Source organism: Typopeltis vanoorti, chromosome 5 (assembly GCF_054136105.1).
Source record: "Typopeltis vanoorti isolate ZY-2024b chromosome 5, IOZ_Tvanoo_1.0, whole genome shotgun sequence".
Lineage (NCBI taxonomy): Eukaryota > Metazoa > Arthropoda > Arachnida > Uropygi > Thelyphonidae > Typopeltis > Typopeltis vanoorti.
In genome coordinates, this window is record NC_143553.1 from 23177121 (window position 1) to 23195364 (window position 18244).

At 35.7% G+C, this 18244-nt stretch overlaps 1 protein-coding gene across 4 annotated transcripts in view; it reads right to left on the minus strand.

Annotated features, from left to right (window-relative positions):
* The window catches only part of Su(fu) (suppressor of fused domain protein), a 494976-nt gene that overhangs the window by 193059 nt on the left and 283673 nt on the right, over window positions 1–18244 (minus strand). For all 4 annotated transcript variants that reach the window (XM_090393062.1, XM_090393061.1, XM_090393064.1 and 1 more), the window contains one exon: window positions 13059–13140. In XM_090393062.1, coding sequence (XP_090249188.1) covers window positions 13059–13140 — 82 coding nt within the window. The remainder of the gene's footprint in view (window positions 1–13058; window positions 13141–18244) is intronic.

Sequence of the window (18244 nt, forward strand, 5' to 3'; positions counted from 1 at the left end):
TACCCAAGTTAAAAATTTTCTACATCTATCTCTCATCCTGAGATTTTATTTTATATATATAAGGTCAAAGCACCTTGTGGCAACTTGTTTTGGTAAAATACATATGAGCTCTGCATTACTTCATCCTTAGCATTTTCAGGGGTGGCTCCCACTGACGAGATCTCAATAAAGGTTGAAACCGGTATGGGTAGTGACCATTGCCTTTAATGTTTAGCATCATACATCTCCACAAGGGGACGTGCTTTACATTAAGGGGAAAATACTAAGAAGAGTGATCAGATCTTTATCCACCTTTACCACGAGTTGCCTCGACTGGCACTACCATGAGTTGCCTTGGACTTGCACTACTTGCAGGCACAAACTTGACTTTCTTGTCTGTTTGCTTACTTGGGAAATAGGATTAAAACCAAGTTTATATAAAATTACTTGGTATCTTGAATACAAAAACTTAATTAATTGCGTTAAACAATATTATTTTCAAGTCTATCAATTTTTTTTTAACGTTCTGGTATGGTCAAACTACTCATTATAATTAAAAATTTACTTGAGTTATGTAACCAGGGTATAAAGAGTATACTCTGAAATACTTCACGGAAAACTGGTTTTTTTTTTTTTTTGTCTCAATAATAAGACTTGTACAACTGCTGTTTTAACCTTCTCTCATCTATCACAATACTCATTTGCTGTCACAACCTGTAGAGTAATGCACACGTTTAATCTTCTTTGTTTCTTTATACAAGCAAATGATGGTGAAAATAAACTGAATAATAATGGAGATAAGCAGTTAATACTCATTAATTTAATGTTATACAATTATTGTAATCTGGAGGGAAAAAAAAAAAAAAAATCTGGCAACAGTTCGAAACTAGGCGAATATATTATGTTTATGGGAAAATGATTTTTTTAAAACTCTTTTTCACTGAATAAGTGAACTGTTAAATGCTTATTATTTTACTCTTAAGGGAAATACTAAGTATTTCTCAAAGCATAAAAAAACACTGATCCTAAGTTTAATAAACATACACTGTATTATAGTTGTAAAGAATACAAAAACATTTTTATAATCGCCATAAAGTACAGATATGCTTATAACTTTCAAAGAGCTTCGGTCGACTATGAATAATAAGCTGGTTAAACTCAACAGCACTGTATGAATGCTACTCACACATGTTTTGCTGTCCTTTTTGACTGACAGTATCTTCAGGAAGATATTTAACACAAACAAAACAGATATCAAATGTTTCCAGCAGCCATTATTTTTATAAATTGAAAAATGTCAGACTGACAGTTTAGTCAAATGTAACATTAGACTTTGCACAACAATGTACAGATTTCTGGCATAACACAGGCCCTAAATGTTTTGAACATATGCTAATTAATGACTTCTAGATATCATGAGATGTAATTTCTTGGTTTCTGTTTAATGTGTCTTGTGTTTACATATCCTCAGATGACTCCTTGAACATTCTGACAAAAAGTATTCTCTTCTAAAATAAGCCACGGAAGATGTTGCCAGTCTATAGTGTGATGTCCTGTGATATTGTTTGTATGAGTTCACTTCTTTCTTCTCTTATTTTCAATGTTGCCTATGTGTTCCTTTTTACAGATTTCAAAACTTCTCCACATATACAACTTTCCATAGGAGGAATCTTGTATACTGCAGGGTGTTTATAGAATGGAATGCTGTTCTCATGCTGGTAGATTTTAATAATTGAGCTATTTGTATTGTCTTGATGCATTACTGTATGGTAATACAAGGAGCAGTACCACTGTATTTGATTTTCGGATGGTTTATCAGAAAATAGCATTTTTTTCAGTAACTTCGTTGAGTAGTCATTTGGAGGAATTGAAATATGATTTGAAGCTTTTTAAGGAATACAAAGAGGTTTTGCTCTGCTATGAGCTGAAATACAAAAAACAGATCAGATCTATTCTCCACAGAATGAAAAGAATATCACCTACATAATATCCTAGCAAATGCAATCTCCCTAAATATAAGGAATGCTACAGACAAATATAAACTGTACAGGAAATCCATGCATTTATACAACATATCACACAAAAATACCAATTCTTCTGCTATAAAAAATGAATATTAATATTTTCAAACTATAATCTTAATGAAATAGAAGACTGAATTTTAAATAACATTTTTTTTTTATGCAATTATCCCAGACACTTGCCAAAAGTTGATATCATAGCAAGTGTTAAAAAAGCAACTCACTTTCTATCGCATGATGAAATGTTAATTAACCACAAGATTACTTATACTTCTATTTTATTAAAATAGTGTCTACCAAAAAGCAACATCACATTAAAGTGGACAACACAGTGAAATTCCACAGGCATTTTAAATACTGCAAATATGACCAAGAATCCAGCCATATCCCTCCAGTTCCTCCAACCCGCTTGTATCCTGCATCCCACTTCCTTCTCAGCTCCTCCATCTTCTTCCACTGTCGAACCTAAGTATCTAAAGTCTCTCACCTTCCTGATGACATTTCCTTCCAGCTCCAGATCTGTCTCCTGGCCGCCGCCCACTGTGCATATACTCTGTGTTACTTCTGCTCAGTCTCATACCTCTCTCTTCCAGTACTTTTCTCCATCTTTCCAGTTTAGTTCCCGCTTCTTCTCTTGAATCTACACACAACAAGATGTCATCTGCATACAACATTGTCCAAGGCGCATCTCCTCTCAGCTCCTCTGTTACCACCTCCATCACAATATTAAACAGGAACGGACTTAATGCTGACCCTTGATGCAAGCCAACTGTTACTTGAAAACTTTCTGTTTTCAAGTAACAGGTCCGAACGCTTGTCTTCACATTTCTGTACATTTCCCGCACCAACCTGACATATTTCTCCGGCTTTCTTCTCCCTCAGACACCTCCAGACTTCTTGCCTTGGCACTCTATCGTATGCTTTCTCCAGATCAATAAATACCAGATGTAGCTCCCTTTGTTTCTCTCGATATTTTTCCCATCATCTGCCGTAACCCAAAGATAGCATCTGTTGTTGATCTACCAGGCATGAAGCCAAATTGTTCCTTTGCAATCTCCACCTCCTTCCTCAATCTACCATCAAGAACCCTTTCTAGGATCTTCACTGTGTGAGACATCAATTTTATTCCTCTGTAATTTTTACAGTCTTGTGCATCCCCTTTACCCTTGTAGATAGGGACAAGAGTACTCTCCCTCCATTCCTCGGATATATTTTCCTGTTGGCAAACTTTCACGAACAGGTCCCACAGTAGGTCAATTCTCTCTTCCCCCATTGCCTTCCATGCCTCCACTGGAATTCTGTCGGGGCCCACCGATTTTCCATTCCTCATCCTCTTCATGGCCTCCGTCACTTCCACTCTACTGATGTTCTGCACCATCCCCTCAGAAGGCTGCCCATCTCCTCTGAGAGTCCTTGCATTTTCCTAATTCAAAAGTCCCTCAAAGTATATTTTCCATCTGTTTCTTATGTCCACATCTCTCCATAATACTCTTCCTTCAGCATCTTTGATCTGCCTCACATGTAAGATGTCCTTTGCTGCTTTATTTCTACATTTCACTAGTTGGTAAATTTTTCTCTGTCCTTCCTTTGTTTCTAATTGATCATACAGGTCTTGATATGCCATGGCCTTCGCCTGTGCCACAATCAATGCCATCCACTATGGGACGTAATGGCACATTTTCCATATGTATTTTTGGGAGTCTGTAAATACGGGAGGTATAGAGTTAAATGGCTTTAATCTGTTGGTAACTTCTACAGGCCAAGAAGTGACTTTCCTAAGGAGCCTGTGAAGTTTTCTAATTTGAGAGTTGGTGGGATTGTATTCGATAGGGAGGTAAGTAACCCGATCTAATAGAAGACCAACAAGGAAGAGTTTAGGTTTTGGGAAGAGACAGAAGTCAGAGGGAGCCAAATCTGGGGAATAGGGTGGATGTTCCAACAATTTATAGTGCAGATACCTTAATTTTCCCATTACCAAAATTGTGGGGAGGTGCACTGTCCTGATGAAAGATGATTTTTTCTTCTACACACCAGGTCTTTTCTCATGAATTTGTTCATCTAGTCTGGTTAAAAGATCGGAATAATATTCCCCAGTTACTGTTTTACCCTTTTCAAGATAATTAATAAACAAAATGCCTTTAGCATCCCAAAACACAGATGATGACCTTTCCTGCTGATGGAACCGACTTCATCTTCTTTGGTGCTGAAAAAAACTGGCTTCTGTTCACTGTTTTGACTGCTGTTTGGATTCTGGTGTGCAATGGTGAATCCAAGTCTCATCCATAGTAAAAAATTGATGCAAAAAATCAGTTTTATTCTTGTTAAAATGCCCCAAGCACTGTTCAGAGATTTTCATGCGAGTGTGATTTTGATCTGCTGTGAGCAAGCATGGCAACCATATTGCACCAAGCTTTTTATTTGCAATTCTTCATGCAAAATATATCCTACACGTTCTTTTGAAATGCTCAGTAATTTCATGCACTTTGACTCGCCGGTCATCCAATACCATATCGTGCACTTAATCAATGATTTCTGGTGTTGTTACACTTTTTGGATGTCCTTCATGTGGATCATCTTCAAGGCTGGTATGGCTACATTTAAACTCAGCAGCCCATTTTTTAATTGTAGAAAACGAAGGAGAAGAGTGCCTATAAACTTTTATAACTCCGAATGAATTTCTTTTGCCATTAAACATTTTACAAAGAATTTTATAACTGCATGATACTCAATTTTATCTATTTCAAGGCATACAGACAACACTCTTGCTTCAGACAGCTGTATAAAACAAACTTGATAGAATGACTTGCAATTTCACATTGATGCTAATGACAGATGTACCAACGTAGAAAAAAAAAAAATCGTGCCAATAGTGTTACCATCTATGGTCAAGTCCGAGAACTTTTTAGACCACCCTAGTAATACCACTTTCCTTCATAATGTGATCCACAAAGATAATGAATAACAGAGTGTATAATGTACATTTTTTCTGACAACACATTTAATATCAAACCATCTTTTGTACTTCCTTCAATTCTAACTGCTGACTTACAAACCAAAGACTAAGTATTACTTGATATAATTGACACTATATAAGTGTAGTGTTTCGAATAGCTTTTCTTTTGGCACCTTGTCATATGCCTTTTGTAGATCTACAAAACTTAAATACAGATCTTGGTTATATTCCCATGCTTTCTCAACTGTTTGTTGTAAAGTGAAGATCTGATCCTGACAGCCTGTATTTGGCCTGAATCCAGCTTGTTCTTCAACAAGCTTTTCTTCCACAATTCTTCTCAACCATTTCTCAAGTATGCTTGCATAGATCTTGCCAGGAACACTCAGTAGGGAAATACCTCTGTAATTCTCACATTCAGTTTTATTTCCTTTTTATATATGGGTACAATTAGAGCTCTACTCCAATCATCGGGAATTCGTCCCTCTGTCCAGGTTTTCTGAACTATGCAGTGCAGCACCTGTAAGACTTTTATACCACCATATTTCAGCATTTCTGGTCGAATATCACCTACTCCTGCTGCCTTTCCACATTTCAAGCCTTTGATGGCTTTTTCTACTTCAAGTATGGATATGTATTCCTGACTGTATGCCTGTTGTGTGTTTTTAACACTGTGCTATCCTGCTTGTTTCATTTAGCAATTTTTCAAAGTAATTACTCCATACTTCAAGGATACCTTTTTCTCCCGTTTTCATGTCACCTTTATCATCTCTAACTCCTTTTACAGCACTCTTTCCTCCATTCCTAAGCTTCTACAACAACCTCCAGAATATCTTACAACCTTCTTGATATTTATTTTCTATGTTTTTCCCAAAGTCCTCCCATGACTTTTGTTTAGCTAGTTTTACACAGTGTTTAGCATTCTTACATTTGTCTCTGTATTCTCTAAGAGCACAAGCTGACTTATTTGCCAGGAACTTTTGATATGCTTTCTTGTTTACCTTCACTGCCTCTTTAACTTCCTGTGTCCACCACGGAGTTCTGATTTTTCTATCTTTGCACAGAACCTCACCAAATGCCTCTCTAGCTGAATCAATCAGGGTTTTCTTCATGGCTTGCCACTGAATCTCCAAGGTTTGGTTCCTGTTCTCAAACTCTTTCATTTTTTCTTCAATAATCTTTGTGTAATTTTGTCTACAGTTCACATCTGAGAGCTGCTCAACTTTTATTTGCTTTAAAACTTTCTTACATGTTATTCTTTTCAACATGAAATTCAATTTTATCCTGCTCAAGACTAAATAGTGATCACTTCCAATTTCAAATCTTCTGTACACTCTGGTGTCCTGCACCAGGGAGAAAACATCACTATCAACAATAACATAGTCAATGAGACTTTTCTTATTCCTTGCTTCTTCTCTCCATGTGAATTTGTGCACATTTTTATGTTGGAACATGGTGTTAGTAATAACCAATCCATGTCCTGAGCAGACAGGTATTTGCCATTATTATTAGCTTTGCTCTTTTCTCCAAATTTTCCCAAAATATTTTTGTATGTCTCACAATCATTTCCTACTCTGCTATTTAGATCCCCAACAAAGACCAACTTTTCCTTTTTTCATTGTGTCAATTGTTTTCTCTAAAGCATCAAAAAATTCCTCCACTTCTACCTAAGTAGAACCTTCTGTGGGACCATAGGCACAAATAAGTCTCATTGTCCAGTTCCCCACTCTGATATTTGTCCACATCACTCTACTTGAGACTGCCTGCCATTCAAGAAGATTAGACTCGTATTTTGTGTTGAATGCTATGGCTACTCCTTCTTTTCCTTGATTGTCATTGCCTGAATATAACATTTTGTATTTATTGCTCAGAACGATCTCACCAGTTTTTGTCTTTTTTGTTTCAGTCACCCCTATTATGTTGATCTGGTACTTATCTAATTCCTCAGCTAGATCCATTTCTTTGCCATTCAGGCTTCTTAAGTTGATAGTACCGATCTTTAACTCTGGTGATATTGAGTTGGGGTGTGTTTTCAGATTTGTTCCAGTAGCTAACTTTTCGCTGTCCACCCTAGCTCTAGTCAAGAAGTTAATGTAGTAAATGATCAGTCTACTTGTGAAGTAGGATAGCACAAATAAACAGACTGTATGACAGAAGGAAGATGGATGTGAGGTTGAAGATGAGGTTGCAGCAGCACAAGATGATGGAATACATAACGATGAGGATAAGACATGAAGGAATGGAAATCAGAGTCAGGATCAGGGAAACGGGAATGATCAGACCAAAGAGAGAGAGAGAGAGGGGCGTGGTTCAGCAGCTAGAATAGTGAATGTTGGTGCTGGTAGAATGGCCTCAAACACACAGGAATTGTTAATTTTGTACAAAAATGTAAGGAGTATCTAAAACAAGAAAGCTGAGTTTGTTGCATTCATTGACTCAGTATGCTAAAAGATAACTTGAATAAGTGAAACTTGATTGTCTGAGGAGGATGTGATAATAGAAAAAGAAGGATATATAATTTTCTGGAGGATAGAAATGTGAAAAGAGGAGGGGAAGTGCTGTTAATGATTGAGAGGAATTGTGTCTGCAAAGTGTGGAAGTAGATAGTGCATGCACAGATATTGAATCTGTGTGGGGTGAAGTTGAAATAATCATTAATTAAATTAAGGGGATATTAGATCCCACATTGTTTTAAAACCGAATAAGGAACTCATGTAGATGAGCTGAGTGGAAAAGATGTTGACAATGCATGTAAATCACAAGGCACTATCTGACAAAAGCAATGTATAACTGCATATCAAAAGTTAAGCGAGTAAATACAGTAGGAGTGAAATCAATCAAGCTGTGCTGGAAAAGAAAATGTTACGGACAGGGTACAAGACAGTTGTTAGTGATCGGATTCAAGAAGAGTATAAAGTGCAAAAAAAAAAAAAAAAAAAAAAAAAAAAAAAAAAAAAAAAAAAGAGGATATACCACCATGAGAGGAAATTGGCTGGTCAGGCCAAGGTTAACTCAAGAGAAAGAATAATTATTGCAGGTTAATACTGGTGGATTGTTATGGCAGCAAAATAACAGCTGCAAAGGATATAGTGGAATTATTGAACGAGCACTTTATCAGCATATATCATACTGGTGTAAATGATGCAGTGCAACATATAGAAGAGAGGCATGTATTAGGAAAATTGGAAGTGAAAGAATGAGAGGTGTATCAAATGTTGGTTGGGTTAGATATTTATAAGGCTGTGGGAATGGATGACACATCACCACGTATATTCTTAAGGGATGTGCACCACAATTGGCTATGCCCTTGACTTGGTTATTTAATGAAAGTCTTGCAGTGGGTAGAGTTCCTAAGGATTGGAGAGAAGGCAAAATAGTACCACTACACAAACGTGATTCTAGGACAGGTCCAACTATAGAGCAGTCTGTATAACTGCAGTTGTAGTCAAGGTGTTGGAGGAGATTGGTAAGGATTGAATATAGGAAGGAAATTGGTAAGGAATATAGGATTGATGAAAATAACATTCTTTATGATGGTCAGAATGGATTTGTAAAGAGTAGGTTCTGTCTTAGCAATTTACTTGCATTTTATGATAAGGTAATAAGCATGGACAAGGGAGAATCATATACAGTGATGTTCTTGGACTTTGCAGAAGCGATTGATAGATTACCACATAATAAGTTGGTGTACAAGCTGCAGAGGATGGGAATAGATAATATATTGGTCAGATTGATCAGACATCAGCTCTGAACGATACTAGCAAGTTGTGTATGATGGAGCATTGTCTCAAAAAAGGAGCATAACCAGTGGCATGCCCCAGGGTTCTGTTCTTGGGCCTCTGCTGCTTAACTTGTTTGTCAACGATATATCATGTAGACTAACTGGGATCTTCAGCTGTTTGTTGATGATGTGAAGAATTATAAATAGCACTGCTGAGTTAATTCCCTTCAGCAAGATTTGGACAAAGGAATGGGGTTGTAGTTTAATATCAATAAGTGCAGGGTGTTGCATTTTGGAGTGCAGAAATATAAGGCTGTACACTATATCGACAGTACCATACTGCATTAAGTTGGATGAGATTAGAGATTTGTGAGTGATGGTTGACTGTAGACTGAAGTTCAGAGGGCATATTGCTGTTGCAAAGGCCTACAAACTAGTGCTGCTATCATAACAGGTACCTCTGACATATAGGGATAAGGAAGTAGTTGTACCACTGTATAAAGCACTGGTCAGACCATACTTCGGCTACTACTCAAATTTGGTCACCTGATTTTCATTGTGATGTGAAGACATTGGAGTTGGTTCAGAGGCAAGTGACTAAGACAATATCAGGGTGTTGTGTTGTCCTACCTAGCTAACTGTTCCATTTTTGTTGGTATGTTAATCTTATCTTTACCTCTTTAAATTCCATTTTTATTCATTAGTTGTTGATTGATGCTCATCTGAATATAAAGAAATTTATATTATACTGCGCCACCCTATATTCAGATTAGCCTAAATAATATGGAGGAATCAATCATCAACTATATTTATATTATCACTTTATCTTCAGGCCTAGATTATTAATAGCTTTTAAGGCTTCCGCAAAGGTCCAATTAATTTTATGAGCGGTGCAATGAAAGAAAATCAGGCAAACACCAAGTTTAGCTCAACAAAAGAAAACATTTAATGTGAAATAGTACAGCATATACATTCAAGTATAACTATCTGCAAAAGGTTATCAAATTGAACAATTACAAAGATTCATATTCAGATATTAGTAATTTCTTATTTAGGTTTGAGGATTATGGCTAATGTTGACGCTTCTTAATTCTTAAATTATCAGTACTTCTTTCACATAGTTCTCTCTACTCAATTAGATGAATTAAATCATAAATATATTAGCTCAGTTTAAAGTATTCAGAATAATTACAATCCATTAACTAACAAACATTCACTTTTCAGTTCTTTATGCTCAGTCAATCAAGTTGAGAATAGTTCTTAAAAGTTTAACCTTCCAAACGTTACAATAACTAATCTTATTATAGGCTACACTATATTCTTTCTCAGTCAGCGAACGCTTAATAGATCGACATAACACTTATTATTTTGAGGGGAAAGTACTTCAGTACATCTAACATCCGACCATTAACTGACATAACATCACAGCTAAGGTCAAAATATATCCGACGGAGTTAACTGTTATTGCTTCACACACGTTATAGAAAGGACAACTCTTACCGGATTACTGCTTCTGCACATCGACTTTTACTTTATGGTAACACAATTCAAAAAAAATCTTCCACTATAATAACTGAATTATAGACACAGAAATTCACAAGTCTTGATGCACTTGGTTTAAGTTATCTACTAATTCCTTATTTTCTTCCATGTATTAACTTCAGTTCTGCATTATTCTTCCACTAACCATTTGGAATTTATTGTAGTATCAGAATTCCCATAGAAATAAATCGAAATGCCTATTAATTCCCGATCCTTCCTAGTCGATTTACGGCATATATAAATTCCCCCTCTGCCACTCGTTACTGCACTCCATGCTCTCTCTAAGGCCTCTCCCTATATCTTACTTTCGTTTTCGAATTAACTCTGTTCTCCTCTTTCCCACTAAAATCCGGTTCTGACCAGTTCAGCTCATAACAACTTGCTTCTCCCCTTTGTATACAGTACTCACGCTCTAATCATGTGCCACCTAAAAATAACTCCATTTCCTTGACAGTGACCAATCAGATCTCATTAGCAGAATTCCTTAAATTTACTTTCACTTTCATTTACAATAATAAAAAACATATATCACAGTTCACATAAGGCACATAAAAGTTACACACATACAATTTCTTATAATATTATTAAAGGAATAAAGTAATAAAATAAATGACATTTAATATAGAGCCTTTTCATTATTATGACATATTCTAAAATTATATAATTAAATAATAACTGACAAAATTCAAGGAAAATACATGAATAACAAATTTTAAGCAAGAGATAATATACAATTTTTTAAGCAAGAGATAAACAACAAATAATATTTACAAGTCTTGCTTATGACATGGAGGATTATTTTAAACACGAATGAAGTATTATAATTTACAAAATACTTTCATTCACAATTTAACAAGGGCTTTGGACTGCTGGCTATGAAGAAAAGTTGAAAAAAATTTGGATTGAAGAGTTTCATGGAGAGGAAGAAAAGAGGTGATATGATAGACATTTAAGTTAGTAAGAGGATTTTATCAGATTAATCCAGAGGGAATTATAAAAAGAATAGAAGGTGAGAGGGGAAGAACCAGAGGTCATTCCTGAAAGTTATGTAAACGTGTGGTGAAGAAGGGTGTGAGAAGTAGATTTTTTACATTGAGAATTGTCAGTGACTGTGTTGCTAGATGTGAAATGGATAGAACGAGTGTTAAGGATTTTAAGATTCTATATGATAAATAAGTTGCCAGTTGAATGAACCTCCCACGATGAGTCTGTTGACTCTATGAAGGTTGTAATGTTAATAATAACGGGAAGTCTTTATGACAGAGACAAAATATTGGAACTATTAAACTTATGTTTAATTATTTAACTGTGCTGTTTTCATTCCATACTACCTAAAGATGAACTTAAATCAACACTTGTGCATAAATAATCATTTGGAATAAAACAGCAATGTTATATAAAAATGATTTTATATCACAGAATCTATTTTTTGGAGTTATCATTAGCAGTGAATCACTCTCTTGATCTCAGCAAATATGGCTACATTTTGAGATGTGCTATTCTAAGACACCAATTTAAGCTTAATGGCCACAGACTACATATTCTGTTTCAGAAGGTGATTTGGGTTTAATTTTTTTTCCCTCCATTTTCCATTACACACTTAAATTGTTTCCACTTGTTATTTGATTTTTTTAAAGTGCTTTTTATGATCCAAAGGTAACTGAGCAGAATAAATTTTAAAATTATTTTACCTTTCTAAGTCTTTCTATATTTATATTAGTAAACTAAGTGATTAAGAAGAAAAAAAAATGTATGATATTAAATGAGTGATTATTATTAGTATGGCTGACTTAAATTATATGAATATTGAGTGGGCATCAGAGAAAACTTATAAGAACAAATGAAAAATTTTTGAGCTGCTACGTGACAATTTTCTCAAGCAGTATGTGCAAGAAGCAACTCAAGAACAAAGACTGTTAGATTTGATCATAGCACCAGAAAGTATGTCAGATAAGGATATGACTATTTTACCACTGTTTGTTAAAGTAATCATGCGAGCTGACCAATTGTATAGATGTTCCAATCAAGTTATATGCTGAACTACAAATCTGTAAATTATGGCAAACTCAGGAAAATAATCGCTTTGGTTCCATGCTATCGGTTGTTGAATGGGAAGGATATTTAGTATTATTGCATGGAAAGCTCTGAAAAGATGCTTAAATGTGATATCTGAATGTTTCCCTAGAGTTCATAGAACAAATAGAATGGGGATGATATGTCTGTGCAGTCTCATAAAACACCAGATCGATAAGAAGATGATGATGTGGAAGGAATATCATGAGAATAAGAGTGAGAGGAGTTATGAAATATATAAGGCTCAGGCCAGAAAAGTTACAAGTACTGTATGGAAAGCTAAGTTGGAGTATGAAAAGAAATTTGCTGCACATGCTAAAGCTAACCCAAAAGAATTTTATCATTATGCTGCAATTGTGGAAGAATAACTACTGAACGCAAACATTAATCTAGTATCAAAAGCAGAGAGGTAGTTCAAATAATGAGTGCTTGCTTCACCAAGACCTATCAACGTGGCGTATGTAACATGCTCACTTCACCAGGAATTTTCAATGTGGTGTATTTAACATAGTGCCACTGTATTGGATGAAGAAATACAGATACATGAGAAGGAGGTTTGGGAGCTGTTGCATAACCTGGACAACTAAACATCTCTGTTTTTGCTTCTTTCCTAGGTGATAGCTGAATTAAACTGTATCTGTATTTCATTATCCTTATATATGAGTAGTGTACATTTCTGGAAATGCTAAAATATTATCGATAAAGTGTGAAATTATAACAATGTAATAATCATTGTGTAGGTTAAAAAAACAACAACAAAAAACAGCAATACCTTTTGCTAGACCGAATTGGTGGTAGTACAGGTTTTGTGTTTAGTAATCCCCTCTTCAGAGTTTCTTTGATTTGTTCAGATTCTGCATAAAAATAAAAGGGAAAGGAAAAATATTTTTTATTTCTTTATAATGTTCAAATAATAATAATAATAAATAAGGAATTATGTGTGCAGTTTATTCAATTCGAAGCAAATTAATGGATATTTGCTTCTTACCAAGTTGAAGAAGGTAGTTTATGTTGGGGTAGCAAATTAACTGACATTCATCTAGCATGGTGTACATATATGCATTAAGCTAACAGCCATACCTATTCCCCAACTGTGCTAAGTGCAGAAACAATACTAATGATGTCTCAGTTACACAAAATAGACTATTCTAAAAAGTTTCCCAATGGAAACACCTTAACAAAGTGATAACATCTTAATAAATGCAAGACACTTATCCAACTTGATGGATGTCAGATCCTAGAGATGGGAAAATTCACTCTGACCATTATATATCACACTCACATCAAAGATTAGAAACAGAATCTCAAATGCAAGGAAGAAAGATGTATGGATCTCATGCCAAAATGTTCAATAATGCAAGACTGAAAGAATTAGAAGTCAAAGCCAGATATAGCAAAAAAAAATAATGAAAGCCTATCTACTCTAACTGATAGTAATAGTGTTAATGATGACTGGGAAACTGAGAATGTCATAGTGACAACAGCAGATATGTTATTTGGAAAACTGGGTTGAGATGAATGTAACAACTGGTTTAATGTGGAATGTATGACTCTAGCAAAAAATGAGACATATAGATGAATGCAACAAAGGAATCATACTCGTAAAGCTAGAGGAATATTGTATGGCCAGAAAGGAAAAAAAAGAGTGCATAAGAATAGAAAGAAGAAACACCATTAGGACAAACTTAAAGAAATAGAACATCTCAGAAGTATAAATGAAAGTAGGACCTACTATCAAAAGTTAAATAGAAGTCAGAAAGACTTCCAGCCTACAACAATGTTATGTAGAGATAAGGAGGGCATAATCCTTAGTGGGAATGAAATGCTACCAGAAAGATGGGTAGAGCATTTTGATGACTATTGAATAGATTGACTGAATCGAATATATTTGAGCATCTGGAAAACATTGATAAAATACAGATGATCTAGAAGCAGCTATTACAAAACTTAAGAACAATAAGGCCCCAGAACAATAGGTAAGATACAAGCAAAACTAATTTAAAATGCAGGTGCAGAACATATCAGGCAATTGTGTAAACTTATTACCAAAATCTGAATTAATGAAATAATCCCAGATGAATGGAATCTGAGCGTAATATGTCCTATACATAAGAAAGGTGATGTAATCATCTGCTCTCACTACATTGAATAAATTTATTATGTACTACATATAAAATTTTTTCCAACATTCTATTCAAGACTTTACCTCTTGGTAAATACTAATGGTGATTGTCATGTGGATTCCATCAAGATTTACAAATGACCAGATTTTTACAATGCGTCAAATACTTGTAAAATGCAATGAATTTTAAATTTAAACACACCATCTCTTCTCATCAGTTCTTATCTTAGAACTGTATATGATAGCACAGACAGATCTAATTTATTTAATGCAATGAAGAAACTACAGATACGTCAAAAACTTATTAGCTTAGTTAAAGCTACAATGAAAAATACTCATTATTATTATTATTGCACAGCACTTCCATGGAGTAAGACTCTTCGTGAAATACCCAAACTATTAACAGATTATCTTCATTATCAATATTGATAATGAAGATAATCTGTATTACCAGTATTGATATGACCAATACTTCCAGTATTGATATTCAGGAGAAGACTGAACTTGATTCAAGTAACCAGGCCTTGTTACTTGCTGAGGTGCAACCAAAAAAAAAAAACACAGCACAGAACTGCCACCGGTAATTAAGAAGAAAAGAGGACGATCTCGGAGTAGACATCGTCGTGGTTCTAACAGTAAAGGCATGAAGGCCAATGTGTCATCAAAAGTAAATGAATTAGACACACCAGAAGATACTGATAGGTCAATAAAGTCATTCACAAGTGAAGGAAGGTTAGAACTGTCTGGAACTGATTATCCATTAAATGGGATTTCTGTTTCTAATTCGAATATATATCCTAGTCCAACTCAGAACGCATTTCCATCTATACAGACTTCAGTGTTGGTAAAAGGATCACAACAACGTGAAGATACAATAATAGAAATTGAGGAATCACAGGTAGTGACAACATCTTTTGACAGTTTGTTCCAAGATCCAATGTTAATCCCAGTAACGAATACGATGCCTATTCTTAATACTGTTGAGTTAATTGAAACTCACTCAAATAACATAGAATCAGGGCCAAGTACAGATAGCCAAATATTAGTTCCTTGTTCTGTATCACCTGAATTATCTATTTCTCAAGTTCACAAAGTATGATGAAAGATATCGAAACTGGTGTCTCACTCTTATTACCTGGAGCTGCAGTTTCATCTTGTGCCAGTTCTTCACATCAAGACAGTAGATCCACAATGATGACGTCTTGGGATACATCCAAGCCTACTGTTGTTATGCCAAACATTCATAAAATACATGATCAGCAGCTTCCGCTACATTAGTCAATTAATTATCCTTGGATATCCTCACCAGAACATCAGTGTGAGGTGTGCTGTAGATGCTGCACAGCCAAAAATATCCAAAGACATAATATGGAACTACATGAAAATGTCAGATGGGAAAATATATTGGATGCAGACATGAAAGCAGAGTTGATGATGATGAGGCAAGAGATGAACTGCATGCGAAATGAAATGAAAAGAATTACGGACATACATGGAAGAGTGAAAAAGAGTAGAAGGAAAGCTGGCCATGCAAAAGATATAGAATGATTCGAGAGTGGCTTTCTATGGAGATTCCATTATTAGAAGTGTGGTGAATGAGAAGATGCATAAGGTTTGTTTTCCTGGTGGTAGAATGGAGAGAGTGATTGAAGCATTGGACATGAGGAATATGAGAGCACAAGAGTTGGTGGTTGTAGTAGGAACAAATGATTTGGATGGGAACAAGGAAAATGCCAGATTGGATATAAGGAGATTATTAAGGAGAGTAAAAGATAACAGTGTGGTAGAAAAGGTAGTCAGTGTGTTGCCAAGGTATGATAGTGATGAATTGAGAAGGCGAGCAAAGATTATGAATAATTCTCCTCACATAACTGTTAGCGTGGTTATTGTGAGGAGAATGGAGTGCATTTTGTCAATGTGTGGGAAGAATTTGAGGGACGGATGGAATTGTATAAAGAAGATGGGCTGCATTTAAATAGTTTTGGTGTGCGTCGGCTGGAGAGGTAATGACTGTAATGAATAGATCTGAGGTGGTGCGAAGTGATATGAATGAGCAAAAAAGCAGGGTTGGGAGAGGTGTTTGCTCACTTGCAAATGGAGAGGTGAATATTATGAATGAAGTAAATGAGAGAGTAAAGGCACAACACAAACAGGGAAACTGAGGGGGGGGGGAACCCTTCATGAAACATGCAGATGCTGAATTCAGAGGTGAATGTGTGAGCAGGCAAACATAGATTGAGATGGCCCGGGATGGGTGGGGAGAGTTTAGGTGTGAGGAAAGTTGTAGAATTGGTGGTAACATAGAGGAAGTGACTGGGGAAGGTATTGAAGAGCCACATCGTAGGAGTGATGTTCATAGGACTTGTAGAAGCAGTAATGATTTCTTATGTTTATTCACTAATGCTAGAAGAATTCGAAATAAGGGGAATGAAATTGTTGCTTTGCTTGAGTTTATTCGCCCCAAAATTGTTGGTATAAGTGAGGCATGGTTAGATGACGATGACATTCTGGCAGGAATAGAGATGAACGGATATGATATTTTTTGTGAAGACAGACAGGGAAGAAAGGGAGGAGGAGTCCTATTAATGGTAGCAGATAAAGTTGTGCCTATCTAAGGTGGATTTGCAAGGTGCAAATAGTGGCCATGGTTTTGAGGCAGTAATGGTGTGAAGTAGAAGTAAACAGGATGAAATATTTAATTGGATGTTGTTATAGACCTGGTAATATGGAGGGTAATGAGAAGGAAATGTATAGGCAAATTTGCCTAGCTAGCAAGAAATGAGTGATCATTATGGCCAACTTTAATTATGGTAATATAGACTGGAAGCAAGAAATTGCATCTGGGGTAAAGAAAATGAATTTTTGGAGTTTCTGAAAGACAATTACTTTAGGCAGTATGTAACGGAGGATACACGAGGATCAAGAGTAGTGGATTTCATCATCTCATGAGATGATGTTATTATAAAGGTGTCAAATCTTCCACCAGCTGGTGAGAGCGACCACGAGGTGATCACTTGCAGGGTGACCAGTCATTCGCAGATGTCTATTAGAAAGGGATATATGTGGAATTATAAGACTGGTAATTATGAAAAGCTCAGGAAACAGCTTGCAATAATAAATTGGAAAGAAGAACTGGATGGAAAGGATATCAATGCTGCTTGGACCATACTCAAGAACTATTTGGTGGATGCAATATCAGTGTAGTGTATTCCAAAGGCTAAGAGGGTAAATAGAGTAGGTGTAAAATGGATGAATCAAGAGATAAGATATGTGATCTGGAAGAAGAAGGTATTATGGAAGAAACACAAAACGAGTATTTATAACAACCAGTTGCATGAGAAGTACAAAGAGCAGGCGAGGAAGGTGACTAGCTTGATAAGGGTAGCAAAAATGCAGTATGAGCAGCAGTTAGCAAAAGCGGCTAAAAAAAAAAAAAATCCTAAGGAGTTTTTTTGATATGTGGCCAATAGAAGAAAGAATAATTATGGTAGGATGGGATCGATTGGTGAAAATGGAGGAATGATAACCGCTGTGGAGGATATAGTTGAAATATTTAATGAGCAATTTATAAAAGTATTTAATTCTTGTGAATGTGACATCATGCAGAACTTGAAAGCAGTGAGAAAGGAGGAGGAACTGTTAGTAAGTGAACAGGAGGTATATGAGGAATTGAATAGACTTGGTGTAAATAAGGCTGTGGGACTTGATGCTATTTCACTACGTGTTTTGAGGGAATGTGCCAGAGAGCTTTTGCATATCTTTTCAACATGAGTCACTGGGTCAAGTTCCAAAAGAGTAGAAAGTTCCAATTCATAAGGGAGGTGATAAGATTAAGG